The following is a 20,664-nucleotide window of genomic DNA, read 5'->3' as shown; positions in this document are numbered from 1 at the left end:
AATAAACATTTTCTGCTCTTCAATTTTTCCAAACAAGGAAAAACAAGCTGTCTTATATATCCTTTTTATGGCTTAAAAAATAAAAGTTGTACTAAATAGTTTTTTAGATCAAACATTTCTGTCATATCATAATGGCTAAAAGATAAGACTATATACACTTAGCCTTTTAAGAATTAAAAACAAAAGGTCAAATGCCAGAAGATATTTTTTAATGTTTCAATACACATCCATTTCACACACTAAACAGTAAGCAATGTGTTCATCCTGTAACAGTGGTTCAAACTGCTGTTTCATAAACCTAACAGACAGCTCCCATGGCTTCCACTCTACAAACTCTATACTACTCTCACAAATCTATAAATGTTTTATGCCTGCAAGGAAGTAGCTACTCAGATATAAACAGCTTTTAATTGCCCAAAAGAATGAAGAAGGAAACCCAGAGAAAAAGGCAGGTTCACGTTCCTCTTAGAGCATGTGGTTTGTTACTGCCACCTCTAAACAGGCATTCAGAACCCAGTCTTTGCAAGGTCCTTTCCTCAGGCCCAAATATGATGACAGAATTCTGGCAACGGTTGGTCCCCACAGCTTTCATGTTCAAGTCTCATAGCTTAGAACACAGAATACTCCAGGAATTGGCCCCTACAAACTTCCCCCCGGCCTCATCTCCTGCCAACCCCTCTCAATCCTATTTCAACTAATTTTCAGCTAATACCATGTATAAGATCATAAAGCATATGATCCCTAATTGAGAACATGGGAGGGGGCTCACTAACTCTAACATGTATTCAGTAGATACAGATGAGAGTCAAATACTAAAGAAAGCTCTTCAGGACGATAGGAAGTGACACCAGGTAGTAACTGGAATCCATATGAAGAAATAACAAACACTGGCAAAGGTAATCACAGGCAAAGGAAAAGTGACAGTATAAAAGAGAGAAGAATATTTTTTACCCTTTTCTTCTTTGATTTAAAAGGTAACTTCACGAAGCAACTATAAAATTGTATTGTTAGGCTTATAACATATAAAGAAGTAATATATATAAAAATAATAGCACAAATAAGGGAGGAGGGAATGGAGCTACACTGGAGGAAGGAAATGACACCAGAAAGTAACTGAAATCCACAAGAAGCAGCAGTGTTACCAGAAATGGTAAATATGCTGGTTAATATAAGAGATTATAATAATTTCTCCTTTCTTCTCTTCTTTAGAAGACATACACTGTTTAAAGGAATGATTAAAACACTGTATTACTGGGTTTATTACATAAATGAACATTTGACAATAGCACAAAGGAGAGAGGAGAAAATGGAGATTATTAATCTGAAGTAGACTGATAAATTTAGACATAGAGTATAATCTCTAACACTAAAAATATGTAACTTTTTAAAAAATCAAAAAATTAAAACAGTAAAAAGGAAATACAGAAGGTGATAGAGGAAAAGAGGAACAAAAAAGACATAAGATATATAGAAAACATAGCAAATGGGAGATGCTTACCCAATCATTTCAAAAATAATATTAAATAGGCAAGGATTAAACACGCAATTAAAAACAAAAATTGTTGGACTGGGTAAAAAAGAGCAATACCCAACTATATGCTGTCTACAAGAGACACTTTAGATTCAGCCACAAATAGGTTGAAAGGATGGAAAAAGATACAACACAAAAAATAACCGGCAGAAAACTAAACTATATTAATATCTGACAAAATAAACTTCAAGTAGAATAAACAAATGTTATTCAAGACAAAGAGGGGCATTTTATAATATTAAATGAATCAATTCAACAGGAAGATAGAGTATAAACATATGTACCTAAAAAAACAGCCCCCAAATAGGAGAAGCAAAAAAATGCAAGAAATGAAGGGAGAAACAGGCAATCAGACAATAATAGACTTCAATACCCTTCAATAATAGATAGAATAAGTAAACCAGAAGTCACCAAGAACACTGAATTGAAATACTATTAACCAGGTTAACCTAACTGTTATGTATGGAAGATTCTACCAAACAACAGAAGACTTCATGTTCTTCTCAAGCATGCATGGAATATTTTCCAGTATAGACCATAGGCCAGGCCATAATACAAGTCTCAAATTTTCAAGAACTGAAATGATACAAAGAATGTTCCTCGGTCACAATGGAATTAAATTAGAAAACAATAAAAAGAAATTTGGAAAACCCACAAATGCTTAGATATAAAACAAGATACTTCTTCGACTCATCAAAGACAAAATCTCAAGGGAACTTAGAATATACTTTGAGCTGAATGAAAACAAACAAAACATATCAAAACTTACAAGACAGTTAATGCAATACTTAAAGGTAAATTTATACTCTATACACCCATATTAGAAAAGAAAGATTTCTGTAAGTTTCCATCTTGAGAAATTAGGAAAAAAGCAAACTAAACCAGAAGCAAGCAGAAGAAATTATATGTATTAGAGGGGAAATCAATACCACAGAAAAGGGAAAAACCAATTAACCCAAAAGCTGGTTCATTTTGGCTTGACCAACAAAATGGACAAACCTTTAGTTAGACTGACCAGGAAAAAAAGAACGAAGACAAATTACCAACCTCAGAAATGAAAAGAGGTACATCACTACCAACCTTAGAGAGATTAAAAGGATTATAAAGGAAAACTATGAACTTTATGTCAACAAATTAGGAAACTTAAATAAAATGAACAAATTGCCTGACACAAATTGCCAAAACTGACTTTACAGGTAACAGAAAATCTGAATACACTTATAAAAAGCTTAGAAACTGAATTAGTAATTTAAAAGCTTACCAGTCCTAGTCCACATAGCTTCACTGGTGAATTCTACCAAACATTTAAAAAGAAAAAATACCAAACCTTCATAAATTCTTCTAAAAGGAGAGAACACGCCCCAATTCATTCTATAAGGCCAACTTTACCCTCATACCAAAGCCAGACAAAGACATCATGACAATAGAGATATAAGTCCTCAACAAACTACTAGCAGGCCAAATCCAGTAATACACAATAGGAATTACACAGTTTGGCTGTTCTTAAAACATAAATATAAATTTACCATAGGACCCAGCAATTTTACTCCTATGAATCTTCCCAAAATAAATTAAAACACATGTCTACATAAAGATTTATATATAAATATTCAAAGCAGTGTTACTCACAATTGCCAAAAATGGGAAACAATTCATGGATTAACAAAATGTATTATATATACACAGTGGAATACTATTCTGCAATGATGAACACAGCTACAACATGAATGAACCTAAAAAACATTTATGCTAGTGAAAGATGCCAGACAAAAAACAGTGATTATATGATTCCATTCATATGAAATGTCCAGAAAAGGTAAATCTATAGAGAGAGACCACTAGTCAGTGGCTGCCTGGGGCTGAAGGTTTTGTCCAGGAGTGACTGCAAAATAGAAAGAAGGTATTAAGATACTATGATTTCTTTTTTTTTTTTTTTTTTGGTTATCATTAATATACATGAGCAACATAATGATTACTAGACTCCCCCCATTATCAAGTCCCTACCATATACCCTATACAGTCACTGTCCATCAGCGTAGTAAGATGCTACAGAATCACTACTTGTCTTCTCCATGCTATACTGCCTTCCCTCTGCATCCCACCCTACATTATGTGTGTTAATCATAATGACCCTTTTTCTCCTTATCCGTCCCTTCCCACCCATCCTTCCCAGTCCTTTTCCCTTTGGTAACTGTTAGTCCATCCTTGAGTTCTGAGTCTGCTGCTGTTTTGTTCCTTCGGTTTTTTCTTTGTTCTTATACTCCACAGATGAGTGAAATCATTTGATGCTTGTCTTTCTCTGCCTGGCTTATTTCACTGAGAATATGCTCTAGCTCCATCCATGTTGTTGCAAATGGTAGGATTTGTTTTCTTCTTATGGCTGAATAATATTCCATTGTGTATATGTACCACCTCTTCTTTATCCATTCATCTACTGATGGACACTTAGGTTGCTTCCCTACCTTGGCTATTGTAAATAGTGCTGTGATAAACATAGGGGTACATCTGTCTTTTTCGAACTGGGCTCCTGCATTCTTAGGGTAAATTCCTAGAAGTGGAATTCCTGGGTCAAATGGTATTCCAATTTTTAGTTTTTTGAGAAACCTCCATACTGCTTTCCACAGTGGTTGAACTACATTTCCACCAGCAGTTTAGGAGGGTTCCCATTTCTCCACATCCTCACCAACATTTGTTGTTGTTTGTCTTTTGGATGGTGGCCATCCTAACTGGTGTGAGGTGATAACTCATTGTAATTTTAATTTGCATTTCTCTGATGAATAGAGATGTGGAGCATCTTTTCATGTGCCTGTTGGCCATCTGAATTTCTTCTTTGGAGAAGTGTCTGTTGAGATCCTCTGCCCATTTTTTAACTGGATTATTTGCTTGTTTGTTTGTTGAGGTGCATGAGCTCTTTATATATTTTGGATGTCAACCCCTTATCGGATATGTCATTTACGAATATATTCTCCCATACTGTAGGATGTCTTTTTGTACTACTGATGGTGTTCTTTGCTGTACAGAAGCTTTTTAGTTTGATAGAGTCCCACTTGTTTTATTTTTGCTTTTGTTTCCCTTGCCTGGGGAAATATGTTCATGAAGAAGTTGCTCATGTTTATGTCCAAGAGAGTTTTGCTTATGTTTTCTTCTAAGAGTTTTATGGTTTCATGACTTACATTCACGTCTTTGATCCATTTCAAGTTTACTTTTGTGTATGGAGTTAGGCACTAATCCAGTTTCATTCTCTTACATCTAGCTGTCCAGTTTTGCCAACACCAGCTGTTGGCAAAGAGGCTGTCATTCCCCCATTGTACATGCACGGCTCTTTTATTGTATATTAATTGACCATATATGCTTGGGTTAATATCTGGACTCTCTATTCTGTTCCACTGGTCTATGGGTCTGTTCTTGGGCCAGTACCAAATTGTCTTGATTACTGTGGCTTTGTAGTAGAGTTTGAAGTCAGGGAGCGTAATTCCAACTGCTTTGTTCTTCCTTCTCAGGATTGCTTTGGCTATTCAGGGTCTTTTGTGGTTCCATATGAATATTAGACCTATTTGCTCTAGTTCATTGAAGAATGCTGTTGGTATTTTGATAGGGATTGCATTGAATCTGTAGACTGCGTTAGGCAGGATGGCCATTCTGACAATATTAATTCTTCCTACCCAAGAGCATGGGATGAATTTCCATTTGTTAGTGTCCTTCTTAATTTCTCTTATGAGTGTTTTATCGTTCTCAGGGAATAGGTCTTTCACTTCCTTGCTTAGGTTTATTCCTAGGTATTTTCTTCTTTTTGATGTAATTGTGAATGGAATTGTATTCCTGAATTCTCTTTCTGCTAGTTCATTGTTAGTGTATAGGAATGCAACAGATTTCTGTGTATTAATTTTGTATCCTGCAACTTTGCTGAATTCAGATATTAGTTCTAACTGTTTTGGAGTGGATTCTTTAGGGTTTGTTATATACGATATCATGTCATCAGCGAACAGGGACAGTTTGACTTCTTCCTTACCAATCTGGATGCCTTTTATTTCTTTGTGTTGTCTGATTACCGTGGCTAGAACCTTCAGTACTATGTTTAATAAAAGCGGGGAGAGTGGGCATCCTTGTCTTGTTCCCAATCTTAAAGGAAAAGCTTTCAGCTTCTTGCTGTTAAGTATGATGTTGGCTGTGGGTTTGTCAATATGGCCTTTATTATGTTGAGGTACTTGCCCTCTATATCCATTTTGTTGAGTTTTTATCATGAATGGATGTTGAATTTTTTTGAATGCTTTTGCAGCATCTATGGAGATGATCATGTGGTTTTTGTCCTTCTTTTTGTTAATGTGGTGGATGATGTTGATGAATTTTCGAATGTTGCGCCATCCTTGCATCCCTGCGATGAATCCCACTTGATCATGGTGTATGATCCTCTTGATATTTTTTTGAGTATTTTTGCATCTATGTTCATCACAGATATTCGTCTGTAGTTTTCATTTTTGTGGTGTCTTTACCTGGTTTTGGTATTAGAGTGATGCTGGCTTCATAGAATGAGTATTCCTTCCTCTTCTATTTTTTTGGAAAACTTAAGAATGGGTATTATGTCTTCTCTAAATGTCTGATAAAATTCAGCGGTGAATCCATCTGTTCTCATTAGCAATTCAATTTCGTTGGTGATAATTGATCTGTTTAGATTTTCTGTTTCTTCCTGGCTAAGTCTTGGAAGGTTGTGTTTTTCTAGAAAGTTGTCCATTTCTTCTAGGTTATCCAGTTTGTTAGCATATAGATTTTTCAGTGTTCTCTAATAATTCTTTGTATTTCTGTGGTGTCCGTCATGATTTTTCCTTTCTCACTTCTAATTCTGTTTATGTGTGTAGATTCTCTTTTTTCCTAATAAGTCTGGCTAGGGGTATGTATTTTGTTTATTTTCTCAAAGAACCAGCTCTTGGTTTCATCGATTTTTTTTCTATTGTTTTATTCTTCTCGATTTTATTTATTTCTTCTCTGATCTTTATATGTCCCTCCTTCTGCTGACTTTGGGCCTCATTTGTTCTTCTTTTTCCAGTTTCAATAATTGTGTCTTTAGACTATTAATTTGGGATTGTTCTTCCTTCTTTAAATAGGCCTGGATTGCTATATACTTTTGTCTTAGAACTGCCTTCGCTGAGTCCCACAGAAGTTGGATTTGTTGTGCTGTTGTTTTCATTTTTCTCCATATATTGCTTGATCTGTTTTAATTTGGTCATTGATCCATTGATTATTTAGGAGCATGTTGCTAAGTCTCCATGTTTGTGAGCCTTTTTGTTTTCTTTGTACAATTTACTTCTAGTTTTATACCTTTATGATCTGAGAAGTTGGTTGGTAGAAATTCAGTCTCTTTGAATTTACTGAGGCTGTTTTTGTGGCGTAGTATGTGGTCTATTCTTGAATTTGTTCCATATGCACTTGAGAAGAATGTGTATCCTGCTGCTTTTGGGTGTAGAGTTCTGAAGATGTCTGTTAGGTCCATCTGTTCTAGTGTGTTGTTCAGTGCTTCTGTGTCCAACATACTGTGATTTCTACTAAGAAATATTTGGTCATTATTCCAATTTCTGGCACAGAGCTCCTAAACCCATGGATAATTCTAAGGTGTAAGCGAGAAAGGTGTCTTGTGTTATGCTAATGAGGTGATTTTGGGGAAAACACCTAAAGACACAGGCTGGTTGCTGGAACCAACAGTGGTGATAAAGGGCTGGAGCTCTCAATCCCACCCCACCACAATCCCACCTCTGCACAGGGGAAAGCAGTGGGGATTGAGCCAATCACCAATGCTGAATGATTTAATCATTACATTAATGATTTAACATAATGAAGCCTCTATAAATACCCGAGAGGATGGGGTTCAGGAACTTCTGGGTTGGGAAATGTGGAGATTTGGGGAGAGTGGCACACCCAGAGAGCACAGAACCTCTGTGTCACTTCCCACATACCTTGCCCTATGTATCTCTTCTGTCTGGCAGTTCCTGAATTATACCCTTTTAAAATAAAACAGTAATCTAGTAAATAAAATGGTTCTCTGAGTTCTCTCAGCAACTCCAGCAAAATATTGGGGAACCTCTGATTCACAGTCAGCCAGCCAGTCAGAAGCACAGGTGATGACCTGACTTGTGATTGGTGACTGAAGGGGTGGGGCTGTCTCCTAGGACTAAGCCCTTAATCTGTGGGATATGACACTATCTCCAGGTAGTGTCAGACTTGAATTGAATTGTAGGACACCCATCTGGTCAGAAGTGTGTGAGTGTGGTAGCAGTGTGAGAATAACGGAGAAATACAGAGGAGAACTGAGGTTTTCCTAAATAGGTATCTTTTTGGGTAATGGAAATGTTCTAAAACTGGACTGTGGTAGTGGGTAAATAAATCTTTAAATTTACTAAAATAACTCTTACACAGATGAATTTTATGCTATATAAATTATACTTCAATAAACTGTTAAAAAAAGGAGACATTGGCCTGACCAGTCACCAGCTCCCTGAATTCAATTTGAAAGGCTAATCAGCTATACAGGACCTGTTTTGCAGACAACACAACAGAAAATCAGTTGTAGCTGGAGAGAACTGAATTGGGTAGAAAGGAAGATTTTCTGCCAGGGTGGTTAATCACACAGGAATGTGGAACCAATGAAAGCTATACAAACTCAGTACATTTTAGAATTAGTGTGGTTCAGAGAAGGCTACCTGAAGGATGGGTCACAGACTTTTGTCTCTAGGGATAATAAAAATACATTAAAAAATTTTTGGACTATTATATGTCTGGAAACACAACAATGGAAAGGAAAATGTTTTCATTATTCTTATCAAAGAAAATCACCTCAAATGATTTGCTTCATTTACTGCTTTACACTATAGTAAGCAATATTTTAAGTCATATTGTAATGTATGGATACCCAAACAGAAATAAGCCTTAAGGTCAAATTCTGTAATGGCTGTGGCTTATCTTGTTGTGCCCAATCTGAGTATTAGCATCTTAGCATCTTGATTAATAGGTAGTGTCCATCCAGGTACCAATATAACAATGTGTGGGAGCAAGGAAAGTGCAAGAAAACAACAAAAAACAAATAATACACCTAAATCTCAGATGAGGATATTATTAGGAGTACAGTTGAAAAAGAGCCTGGGAAAGAAGAACGTATGTTCACTCTTCTGAGTCAATAAAACAAAAAAAAGGCAGAAAAGCAAGGTATACAAATATTCAGAGAGTAAGAACAACTTGAATGGATAAACCAAATTGGTATATCCATACAACAGAGCATTTTCCAGCAATAAAAAAATACTAAATTCTGATGTATGCTACAATATAAATGAACTTTGAAAACCTTCTGAAAGAAGCCAGTCACAAAAGACCACATATTATATGATTCCATGAAGTGTCCAGAATAGGCAAATGCACAGAGACAGAAAACAGATGAGCAGTTGCCTCAGGCTAAGGCAAAGGGGAGGGTGGGGGGAGTTAGGAGGAATGCAAAGGACTACTAATGGGTACAGGCCTTTTTGAGATGATAAAAATGTTCCAAAATTAGATCACGGCAATGGTTACACAACCCTGTGAATTTACATTGAATTATACATTTTAATGAGTTTGTGTATGTGAATTATTTCTCAATAAAGATGTTAAGAAAAAACATACCCAGGCTCAGGTTTATTTTCTTTTCCCAAGGTCACACAATAAGTAAGTGGCAGAACTGCCCAGATCTCTCAAACCAGAGTATTGTATTGTACTATTCAATACAATAGTAGCTTCCATTTATCAAATGCCAACTATGTGCCAGGGGATTCACAAGCTCTCACTTAACTGAACAACTCTGGGAGACAGCCACTATTATCTCTCCCCTTTCCTAGGTGAAGAAACTCAAATTTAACTGAAATAACTTGTACAAGGTCACAGAGCTGATAAATTAGTGAGCCAGAATTAAAAGCACATGCTCTATCACTTCAGACATTCAATTAATACTATTATAATTGTTTGTCATATCCATGTATCACACTCATTATTATTTACTTAACATTTTTCTTTAAGTTATTTGCTTCTCTTGCCTGACAAAGCCACAGAAAAGAATGGAACGATCACCTGACAGTGTAACACTGGAGCTAAGGATAGGAGCAGCAAAGGTGGAGGACAGGGATGTAAGACTGAATTAACAGCTCCCAGGAGAGGGACTGCAGATGAAGCTCTCACTGAGAAACAGGGCTAAGAAAAGGCTACAGTCTGAGAAGGGGGTGGAAACAGACCTACAAGTTGCAAAAGGCAGAAGGAAAGGAAGATATGAAGGGAAGAAACTGAAGATATATATATATATAAGTTAGGAGTTGAGGCTCAAGAGGCTGGGCCAAAAAGATTAAAAGAAAGGACATTGAGGTGTATAAGCAGGAATGAAGGCTGCAAGATGGGTAGAAATGGGGTGAGAGTTAAAGGGAAGAGGGAAGGGTGCTGAGGAGGACAATGTGAAGAATAAACCCACAGAATGGCTAATAATGGAAAACTGCAATGGACTGAGCTGGGAGAACCCTAAAAAGGCCAGAGGAAAGTGAGAATGAAGTAGGATATGAGGAAGCAAGGAAGTATTGGTCAATATTTGATAAGTGAAGCAGAAAATCTCAGAAAACCTACATTAAAATCTCAAAAAACCTACAAGTAGTAAAAGCTGTCACACATGTGAGAAAAAATATCCTAACCAATACTTGACCAATCAGGTCAAATCTTCTGCAGGGGTCAGTTTGCGGCCAAAGTGAACCTAGCAGACTAGGTCAAGTAGGTTCCAGTGTAGCAATGCTCAGGTTCACTGTGGGTTAAGAAGTGGGAAAACCAACAATGATAAAAGCAGTTGTGATCAGAGAAGAGAAATTCCAAATTCCAAACTGTGGCTCCAAGATGCTGAGGGAACTGGAAGGTAAGCAAGTAAGAAGTTCATTTGACTTTCTAACAGAATCTTGGTCTAACAGGTAGAACACTGCAAATAAGGAAAATAAAATACAAACTGGTTGATCAGTGACATTTCAAAAGCAAAAACAAGAGGTTCCAAACCAATAATGCACAGGGACATGCAAAATGATCTGCATATTATCCATCATCAGTAACAGTCAGTCAGTGCATCTAAATTTAACTGAAGGTGATACATAGAAATTCAGGTTTATGATGGAAGATAGGCTGAAGGGTAATTTGTTTTAATAAGGGACTTGATTTAAAATAATTTACAGTAAGTTTCTTATAATAACAAGGTGACTCATTGTTAGATGATTGGATTAACCATTATTTAACATGCACACAATCTTCCAGAACACTTTTGCAGCACATTTATGCAATAGTTATACCTCCTGACTGGTTTCTAAGTTGGGAAATACTCCAATCAGGTTCCCTTTCATTGTTCCTGCTATAGTAGCAAATGAGAATGTCTGAAAGGTTACAACCCATTAGTCTCATCTATTGAGGTCTCTTGATTCCAGCCATCTCCTCATATTTGAATCACTTAAGCTCTCACAGACATACTGTTTTCTAACTACCTGCCTATACTTTGGTTTAAGGCACTTACTGACTGGATCCACCTAATATTACACTTGCTGTTCTGATCTACTCACCTGGTTTCAACTCCATTGCTCAACTCTGATGCTGCAGTTTGCTTTTACATACCTTTAAAAGCCAGCTGCTCTTAAACCTCAAGTCCAACTAATTCCATTTCTTCAGGATGTGGTTGTCCCTTGCCTACCTGTTACACTCTTGTAATGAACCAGGTCTGACACTCTGGAACTACACACTGCCTAGCATGTAAGCTTTCAAAAAGTGGGGAAACCTATCACTGCTCAGAGAACTGTCCAATACAGAAGGCTCTTGTTTACACACAGACACACACACACACACACACACACACACTTTCAAAGTCCTCTCTGAACTATCTGATTTTTTCCTGATTAATTTACACTAATAAAAGTATAATACAAAAGACAGTTGGTAGGTCCTATCTGACTTTCACCATTTCTAATCAGAAGGTTCCCTCGAAAGGAAAAGGGGAAGAGAAAATGCAATAATTAAGATGTTACTTAAAAAAAAAAACAAAAAAAACTTTAGGTACCTGCAGGAAAGCTTAGTCATATAATCTGCATCAAGACTAAAATTTGCAGTTCTCCAATAAAGTATTCCATACCTTCTTGGTGGTTGAGATTAAGAAAAACATGCTCAAACAAAATACCCCTTGTAGTACAAATCTACCAAAAATATACTTATAGTTTTTGCTCCTTTAAAGGAATATTTTGTACAGGCTTATTATGTACAGCTCTTAACCATCAAGGATGAAAGAACATTACAAGAGGGTAAATAAAATCTCATTGAACTTCAAGAAGGAAACCCAACTCCACCATTGGGTTCTATTAGCCACTTCTTCCTTGATGCTTTCAAAAGCATAGTAAGATCATTGCCCTTATCTAATTCCATCTTATCCCATGCTAGAAAGAAGAGACCCTGTTTTAGACTCAGATGTATCCCTTATATCAAGGACCAGCACATACAAATGTTTGTTACATAATAAAATAATCAGGATGTTAAGTATAACCATTCCATGGAAATTATTATAAATGAAACAGTATTTATATATAAAGCCTGGAAGTCAACAGCTGGAGAATAACATACCATGTAAATGCATTTAAAAATAGAAAACAGTACAAATCAAGGGCAATGGTTTCCAAATCAGAATTCGGGTAATAGAGTTATACTGATTAAAGTTTTAATAAAAGATAAATCCCAAATCTATGATATAATGTAATAGACTATTTCATGCCTCCATGAAGTAAAAAAATCCATGTTAATGATCAGCCAGGGTCCTGAAGAGGTGGGAAATGAAACCCAAGCTGACAGACATTCAGCTCTCTTGGGCCCATCACTTTCAAAGTTGCTCTGGCAGATTGATAAGAGGTGGAGAGAGGAGAGGACTGTTCACAGCAGGTCTGTATTTGCCAGGGCTGAACATTTTATATTTCTGCTTAATTTCCTATGGCTAGATCTCAATCATATGGCCATCCCTAAATGCAACAGGTGTTAGTAAATATAAGTTAGTTGGGAACTAAGAGAACAGGAAACAAGTTTTTGATGAAGAGGTTACAGTCTTTAAGAGGTTTTAAAATACAGATTCTGGGGTATTGCCACAAGTGATTCTCATTCTGCAGGTCTAACAAGAACCCCCAAAATCTGTATTAAAAGTTTGCCAAGTGAATTTGATGTATGCTCAAGTTAGGAATTACTGACTTAGGAAGTAAAGAATTTTGGGGCAAATAAGGAAACATTGCCATGGAAAAGTTTAAAACAATATGCTAGGTAAAAAAAGTTAAAAGGTGATGAAAAATTGAGCCTTTGTGCCCAAGAGAACAAAGGTGCAACTTGGGAAATTCTTCCCTTGCTCGCCCTGTGACAGATAGCCGTCTCTCATAGCTAACGCGGGGAGCTTCTCCTTAGGCTTACTTTGTCCACCCATTCCATATTCCCCATTATACTCTCCTTGGCCATGAGCTCTTCTCATTCCCTTGAGCAACCTCATTCACTTCAATTACCACTGAAAACATTATTCTCCAAGCTGAGCCTCACATTTAACTACCTCCTGTAACAACACATCTCCATTTAAATGTCCCACTAGGGCCTCAATATATCTAGAACTGAACTCATCTTATCCTCACACCAGCTCCTCTTCTTGCGAGCCCTAACCACCTAGTAGGTCCCCTGGTCAGAACCCTACAAGTCTCAATAAATTGGACTTCATAGTAAGTTTTTGTGCTTCAAAGAATACCACTAAGAAGGTAGAAAGACAACCATAATGAGAGAAAATTTTTGCAAATCATGCATCTAAGGGACTTGTATTTAAAATATATTTTTAAAACTCCTTACAGCTCAATAATAAAAATACAAGTAGCCCAACTAGAAAATGGACAAAGGATCTGAGGAGTAGATGCTTAAATTGATTAGCCATCAGGGAAACTCAAATCAAAACCACAAAGAGAAACCACTTCATATACAATAGGATGGATATAATTAAAAAAAGAGACAGTAATAAAGTTACTGGGGATGGGGAGAAACTGAATACACTGCTAGGGGAAAGGGTAAAATGGTGCAGCCACTCTGGAACTGGCAGTTGTTTAAAAGGCTAATTAAGTTCAGAATTACTATATGACCCAGTCAGTCCACTCCTAAGTGCATGCATATTCAATAGAAATTAAAACTTATGCCCACACAAAATACTTGTACACAAATGATCATAGCAGTATTATTTATACTAGTGGAAATAACCCAAATGTCCATCAACTATTGAGTGGATAAAATGTGGTATATGATACAATGGAATATTCTATTATTCAGCAATAAAAATATTGATACATGCTACAATATGGATGAACCTTAAAAACATGCTAAGAAAAACAGGCAAATATATAGAGACAAAGTAGATCAGTAGTTGTCTAGACCACAGGAGGATGGGAGCTTGGGGGAGTGACAGTTTAGGGGTAAGAGGTTTCTTTTTGGTGTGATAAAATGGTCTAAAATTGATTGTGGTGATTCTGTAAGTATACTAAAAATCACTGAACTGTTCAATTAAAATTGGTATGCCAGTAAATCTGTTTGAAAAAGCTAGCAAACTTTTTAATCCAGAAATTGATGGAAAAGGTTGCCTCTCCAGACTGATTTATACTTCCTATGAAGATATAAAGTTTATATGGCTTTTTGGGGTACCTCAGGTAACAGGAAATAAATGTAGTGCTCCACTGTAATAACTCTCATTCTGTGCTTCTGGAACAAGTATTTGTTAAAGAAGCAATTTTTTCCTGATTTCCCTTTTTAAATATTTTAAGTGTCCTGTGATTCATGTTTTAATATTATCTGTGGCCTGGAACCCTTAAGAGGAGAAAAGACATACTTTTAAGTTTATAATAAATAAATGTCAGTAAACCATCACCAGTCAAGAATTTCAACTTAAATTTACTAGGCAAAAGCGAACTTCTTACTAAAGCTGTGAGAGTAGTAATTCTAACCAGACATTGCTTTGTTTGTCAATCGGTATACACAGAGAAGAATCCTGGTAAGTTTTTTTTTTTTTAATCAGTACCACATAAGGAAGGTAGATCAATCCCTTACCAGTATAACTAAGAGTGGTAGGGAAGTAGGAGTGGATATTAAACCTAAATTACTTGAGAACTTTAATCACTGTATACAAAGTACTGTTATACTTTAAAACATTATTAGTTTAATTAACTAGAGATCTCATTAACTTTTGCTTTTCATTAGAAGTTTTACTGTGTGATTGACTTGATATGAACTGTCTATAGGATATATTATATAGAACAAAAACGCTCAGTCCTAAATTATTTTCTCTAGGCACAGAACTTTATCCAGAGGCATTTCACTGCAGCCCAGTTAAAGTACTTTCACCAAATTTTACATCTAGAAAAATATAAAGGAAGATAAAATGCTGAAAAACGTAATGCAACCCAAATCTAGTAACTTGGACTATCTGCTTTTTTTTTTACTACCATAATCAATACTTAATTGCACTTTTAATGCTTAATTTACACTAGTGGTGCTATGCGACAAAAAACTGTCAATTGTACACATACGTGAGCCATTATTATAGCTATGAATATCTTTTAAAGATATACTCATTCCCATTCAAACTTCAGCTTAATACTTAAAATGTACTCAGTTTGTACTAATTGTTTTACATATGTTCTGAATATAGCCACCTAACTGGTTCGTCTTGGGTGTCCCTGTTTGTCTTTTGTAATCTACTCTTCTAAAACCTATAATGTAGTTGTTATTTAACTTCTGGTGTCATGCGCCCCTCAGAGGATCTAATAAAAATGTTGAACTCTTGAGAAAAGTACATATATGCCATTCTTCCTAAAGCCTTTTACAAACCCTAGATTAAGAAAGACCAGCTGACTGCCCATGACCCACAAGTAAAGTCCAAAATTCTTAGCTTTGTATTCAAAGTACTTCATAATGTGGTCACTGTTCTAATTAGTTAATCTTTCTCCCATCATTTCCAACTACGCGTACCTACCAGATCTACCTCCTCACTACTGCAACATAGATACACCATCCTCTTCTGGTTTGCCGTCATAGTTCCCTCTTACTGCTTTCCCACACAACTATTTTCTTTCAGTGAGTCCTTCCTGTGAACCCAAAATAGCTCCCTTGCCAAGAGGGTTTTCCTCTGCCTACAATCAGATCACCTGATACTTTCTAAACTCTAAACATGTTATCTGCATCTCTTACGGAGCTAGCAAGGTTCTACAAGGTAGAATTTTTACCAAAAAAAAAAAAAAATCAGGAAAACATAGAACACACTTTTTAACTATGTTAGCTACATTTCCAAATATGTTTTTCTTTAACCTCTATGCACCTTTTCATGTGAAGCATATAAGACACTGTGCATTTATGTGTCTTCTCTCCTTTTCTAGTCAGTATGATGCTTAAGGGCAGAGATGGTAGCTACTGTACTCTTGCGTCCCCCAGTCTCCAGCACAAAGCAAGGGGATACTCAAAACAAAATACCTGAATATCAGTGTTTTTCAGACAGTGTGTATTCCCAATTATAAGATTTTTAAAGAATCATCAATTTTTTTTTTTTGAAAGGCCAAATAGTACTGTGCTTAGTGGATTCTTAACCATTAACCCAGAAGGGAGCACAAAAATGGTTTCTACACAAAGTAATCCAAATGTAAAAGCTGTTATCCTTTACCACTATTGCAAATAAAGTTTAATTTCAATTATAAAACAAACTCAGAAAATAGAAATAAACAACATCCCAGATTATACATATGTACACCACAGGAGGCAATAAAACAGCATAAAATACAGGAACTTATTTTCTACAAACCCACAACTGGTACCTGCTACAACATGGATGAACCTTAAAATATTATGCAAAATAAAATTAATCAGACATAAAAGGCCACCTACTGCAGGCAAATTCATACAGAAAATAATTAGAGGCTGCCAGGAGCTAGGCAGAAGGGAAAGTGGGTAGTGACTACTAACGGCTTTTTGGAGCAGTGAAAATATTCTGGAATTAGATAGTGGTAATGGTTGTACAACTTTGTGAATACATTAAATATCACTTTATTGTATACTTTAAAAGGGTGAATTTTATGGTGTGTAAATCACATTTCAATTTTTAAAAGTTTATAGTCATTTCAGCTATTTTATTTCAAAGAAAACTTTAACAGGAATCTTACTTTGTAGTTGTTTTCTCAAGCTGAGAAACTGGTTCCATACCAAGACACTTTAAATTCTTATCAATGGTAAACTACCAACTTTCAAACATTTATAGACTTTCATAAAATCTGGATTTCTGACTTGCTAAAAAAAAAAAAAAGAAAAGAAAAAACCCTGGAGTTTTAAAGATATCAGACATATCTGCATAGCAACAATGGCCTTGCTCTGTTGGCCAGTATCTCCATCACTCTCTGTTATCTTCCAGGTAACTGAAGCCAAGTGTCATTTGCAATTCAGTTGTGAGTTTATTATCCCTAATCTAAACAAACACCATCTACCTTTCTTATTAGGGTATACTATGAATCACTGCTGACAAATTAATATGTAATTATGTAATTGGTCGAAGTGTATGAATTTCCAATTATGAGATGAGTAAATTCTGGGATTCTGATGTATAGCATGGTGACTATAATTAACAAATACATCATATATATATATATATATATATATACACACACACACACGCAAACGTATATTTTTTGAAAGTTAAAGTAGATCCACAAACACAAAACAAGGTAATTATGCAAGCAGATGGAGGTGTTAACTATCTTGTGGCAATCATTTCACAACATGTACATGTATCAAAATCCTGTTGAATACCTTAAACTTACAGGTGTTATATGACAACAGTACCTCAATAAAGCCAGAAAAACAAATATTAGATGTAATCAGGCGTGATTACATTTTACTAGCTGCAAAGATACAAATCCTGACAGTTGGATGAAACTCTGCTACTGTTACAAATTCAAGTGATATAAACACATACTGTATATAAATACTTTAATACTTTACATACTTCAGTGGAGGAAAAAACAAAGGAAAATTCGTGTTTCTACTCCTACAAACAGAAAAAACATTTTTCCACTTCATTTACAATTAAAAATTATTTTCATCTACTAATAGAAAGTAGTACAGTGATCGAAACCCTAAGTATTCTCAAATTACAGGTGATAGTTTGTATATCATTACCACTAAGTATTAACAGATATTATATAAAACTGGTAAAGCACAACTGCTTCATAACTGCAATTTATAAACACACAAATTCCAAAGTACAGTTGGATTTTATGTCCAACTGAAAACACAATGGTGTTCTTACCCCCATATTAAGTGTTGGACCAAAAGAGAGAAAGCTGTCATACTCAGATTATTGATTGGATGTGAGAACCATCCCCTTCCCTGCTTCCAGGCACAAAGAAAAACAACCCATTTATAGCTTCTAAGTATTAGGATGTATTTGTAAAGCTAAAAAAAAAAACAATAAAAAAAACACAAGGTGCATATGGAAATAACATAAAAAGTAGATTCTTTCCATAATAACATAAAAAGGATTTCTTCCCATCTCAACTAAAAATGGGGTTTGGGTGAAATGCTATGTCAGGTACCATCCAGCTTTACAATTCTGTGCACTTTTCCAGATCTTCCCCTTCTGTTCTCCACATAATTCAACTAGTGAACTACTTTTCTTTATGGGAAAAGTTATAATAGTATTTGTATTCCATTTCATTTTTACCATCACTTCTAATAGCTAACAAAATATCGACATGTAAAATGACTTCTAAAAGCAGCTATTCCATTTGAATTAGGCAAAACAAACTCATTTCTCAGTCTTCCAGAAGAAAAACCAGATGAGTCAATAGTAGTTTAGAGGTAAACTTCGAATTTTTTTTCTCTCTGAGCCATACTGCTTAACTTGTCCACATTATCTTCAAATTTACAGCTGACATTTTACATATCTTTAGTACCACTACTAATAGATACTATATAAAACTGGAAAGTGCAATTGGATTATATGTCCAACTGAAAAACACAATCTTGTTGCTGTTTAAACCTGATGGTGAATAAAATGGAACGCTCTCCTAAAAGTTCACCAAATTCCTAATGCATACAATGATCCAAACTGCAAAAATAACTTTCAAAAGTGTAGGAATAGAAACAAAACAAAAATCAATTGCTACCTCACCTACAACTTACAGAAGCACAAAGTGCCATTAGCTTGACAACTATTAGTGGAGAATCTAGATCTTGAGTTTCACACCATTAGGACTATAATGTTGAGTTAACTGTACAGGAATTAGCAGGAATTGATTATGCTTTATCTGTTATTCTTTAACAGTGTTGCCCATAGAACTTTCTGATGATAGAAATGTTCTTTATCTGTGTGGTCCAAATCTACAGTCAATAGCCACATGTAGTTACCCAAAACTTGAAATGTAGTAAGCAAGACTGAAGAACTCAGTTTTCAATTTTATTTAATTTTAATTAACTCAAATTTAAGTTTACGTGTCTGATGGCTATCATGTTGGAAAAGCAGCTCAATATTTTGAAATACAATGTATAAACTTGACTAAGCAATAGAGTTTTTCAAAGTATCATATCCTGATGATGTTACCACAACTGGAAACCTTCCCGACCCCACATGATACACAAGTTCAATCATCAGCCTAAATATAAAATTCACTTACGAAGAATTCGTGATTCTACTCAGATCGAGAATTCAAGGTACAGTATTCACAGACACAGCATTTTTATTTTTTAAGAAATCTCAGGTTTTCACCCATTGTTTTTACAAAAGGGGTACTAACTTTCGTAATAGTTTACCAACGCAAGTTACTTTCCCTTAATATCTTTTCAATATCTTCTGCTGTGAAAAACAAATGGCAAAAACTAACTTCTCTGCATTACGTTAATTTCCCTTTTCCCAGAAGAGAAGAAAAAATACAAATGTTTGGAAGACTACATACATAGCCTGAAAGCCTTGTTACCTATCTTCCGGTGTTTTCAGGTGTACAAATCATTCTAATATAGTTATGATTTCATTCCTGGACACAGAGTATTTTTTCAATCCAAAAGCGTCTTGACTCTTTTGACTCTTCACGTATTCTTCGACCAGCTCTTTCTAAATCAAGAAAAGTAACCAAGACGGTGCCACAAGATGTCAAAAAAAAAAAAAAAAAGTCTGGGAACTTGCACGTTGAATAACCAGTCGCTAAGTAGAACCAACCTCCTTTCACCCGGAGAGAGCTCGCCTCCAACCACCCGGGAAGCAAACAGACGGGCAAGGTCGTGACCCTAGGTCACGGCCGCCGGCCCCGCCCGCGCCCGGCAGGGGGAAGCCACCTGTTCGGCCCGGGCCTCACCTGGCAGGAGAGGCGCACACCAGCAGCGCGCCGGCCGCGGATTCCCGGACGCCAGCGTGGGCCCCGCCCCTCTTGCGGCGGCGGCCGGAGGCGGCGGCGGGCTGCCGGCGGCACGTGGGCTTTCACGGCCCGCTCCCGGCTGACAGGCAGGTCGCCCGCGCCCCCGTCGGCGCCGCCTCCCCCGCCCCCGCCCGCCGAGCGGGCGTCCCGGCGGCCCACACCAATGGCCCGCACGCCCTCCCTCCGCTGGCGGCGCGATCCTGCTCGCCGCCCCTTACCTACCTGGTCACGGAGTTTGAGGAGCGCCATGGCGGTCGCCGCTTCCGCCCCAACAGCCTCGGCCGCTGCCCGGCACCGCGGGGTCAGCGGAGAGAGCGCTGAGGAGTCCGCGGGCGGGGGGCGGTGCCGCCTCCCGGGCCGCCCGCAGCAGCCACCGAGAGGTGAAGCGCCGGCCGGCCCCGCCCCTCCTCCGAGGACTCCCCGCCCTCTTCTTCCCTTTCTTTATCTTCCCCTCGGCGACCACTGCAAGCCGCCGCCGCCACCTCCTCACGCCCCTTTCCCGAAATACCCTGGCACCCCCGCGGGCGCGCCGCTCCAGCCCGCGGCAGCGGCGGCATCCAAACTCCACTCCACAATATTACCACCACCGCCCGCCGCGATTGGCGGCCGCGCGGGGGAGAGGCCAGAGTAAGCCGAGCGCTCATTGGCCACGCCGCCGCGCCGCTCGCGCACCGCACC

General features: G+C 37.2%; 1 protein-coding gene across 3 annotated transcripts in view; it reads right to left on the bottom strand.

Annotated features, from left to right (window-relative positions):
* The window catches only part of ANKRD28 (ankyrin repeat domain 28), a 223,431-nt gene extending 202,878 nt beyond the window's left edge, over positions 1–20,553 (bottom strand). For all 3 annotated transcript variants that reach the window (XM_036901013.2, XM_036901012.2, XM_036901016.2), the window contains exon 1: positions 20,209–20,553. Coding sequence is in view for 1 of the 3 variants with exons in the window: in XM_036901012.2 (XP_036756907.1) it covers positions 20,209–20,235 (27 nt within the window). In the remaining 2 variants the exon portion in view is untranslated. The remainder of the gene's footprint in view (positions 1–20,208) is intronic.
* Between the last annotated feature and the right edge of the window lie 111 nt (positions 20,554–20,664).

Source organism: Manis pentadactyla, chromosome 14 (genome assembly GCF_030020395.1).
Source record: "Manis pentadactyla isolate mManPen7 chromosome 14, mManPen7.hap1, whole genome shotgun sequence".
NCBI lineage: Eukaryota > Metazoa > Chordata > Mammalia > Pholidota > Manidae > Manis > Manis pentadactyla.
This window is presented reverse-complemented; position numbering and strand designations above follow the sequence as displayed.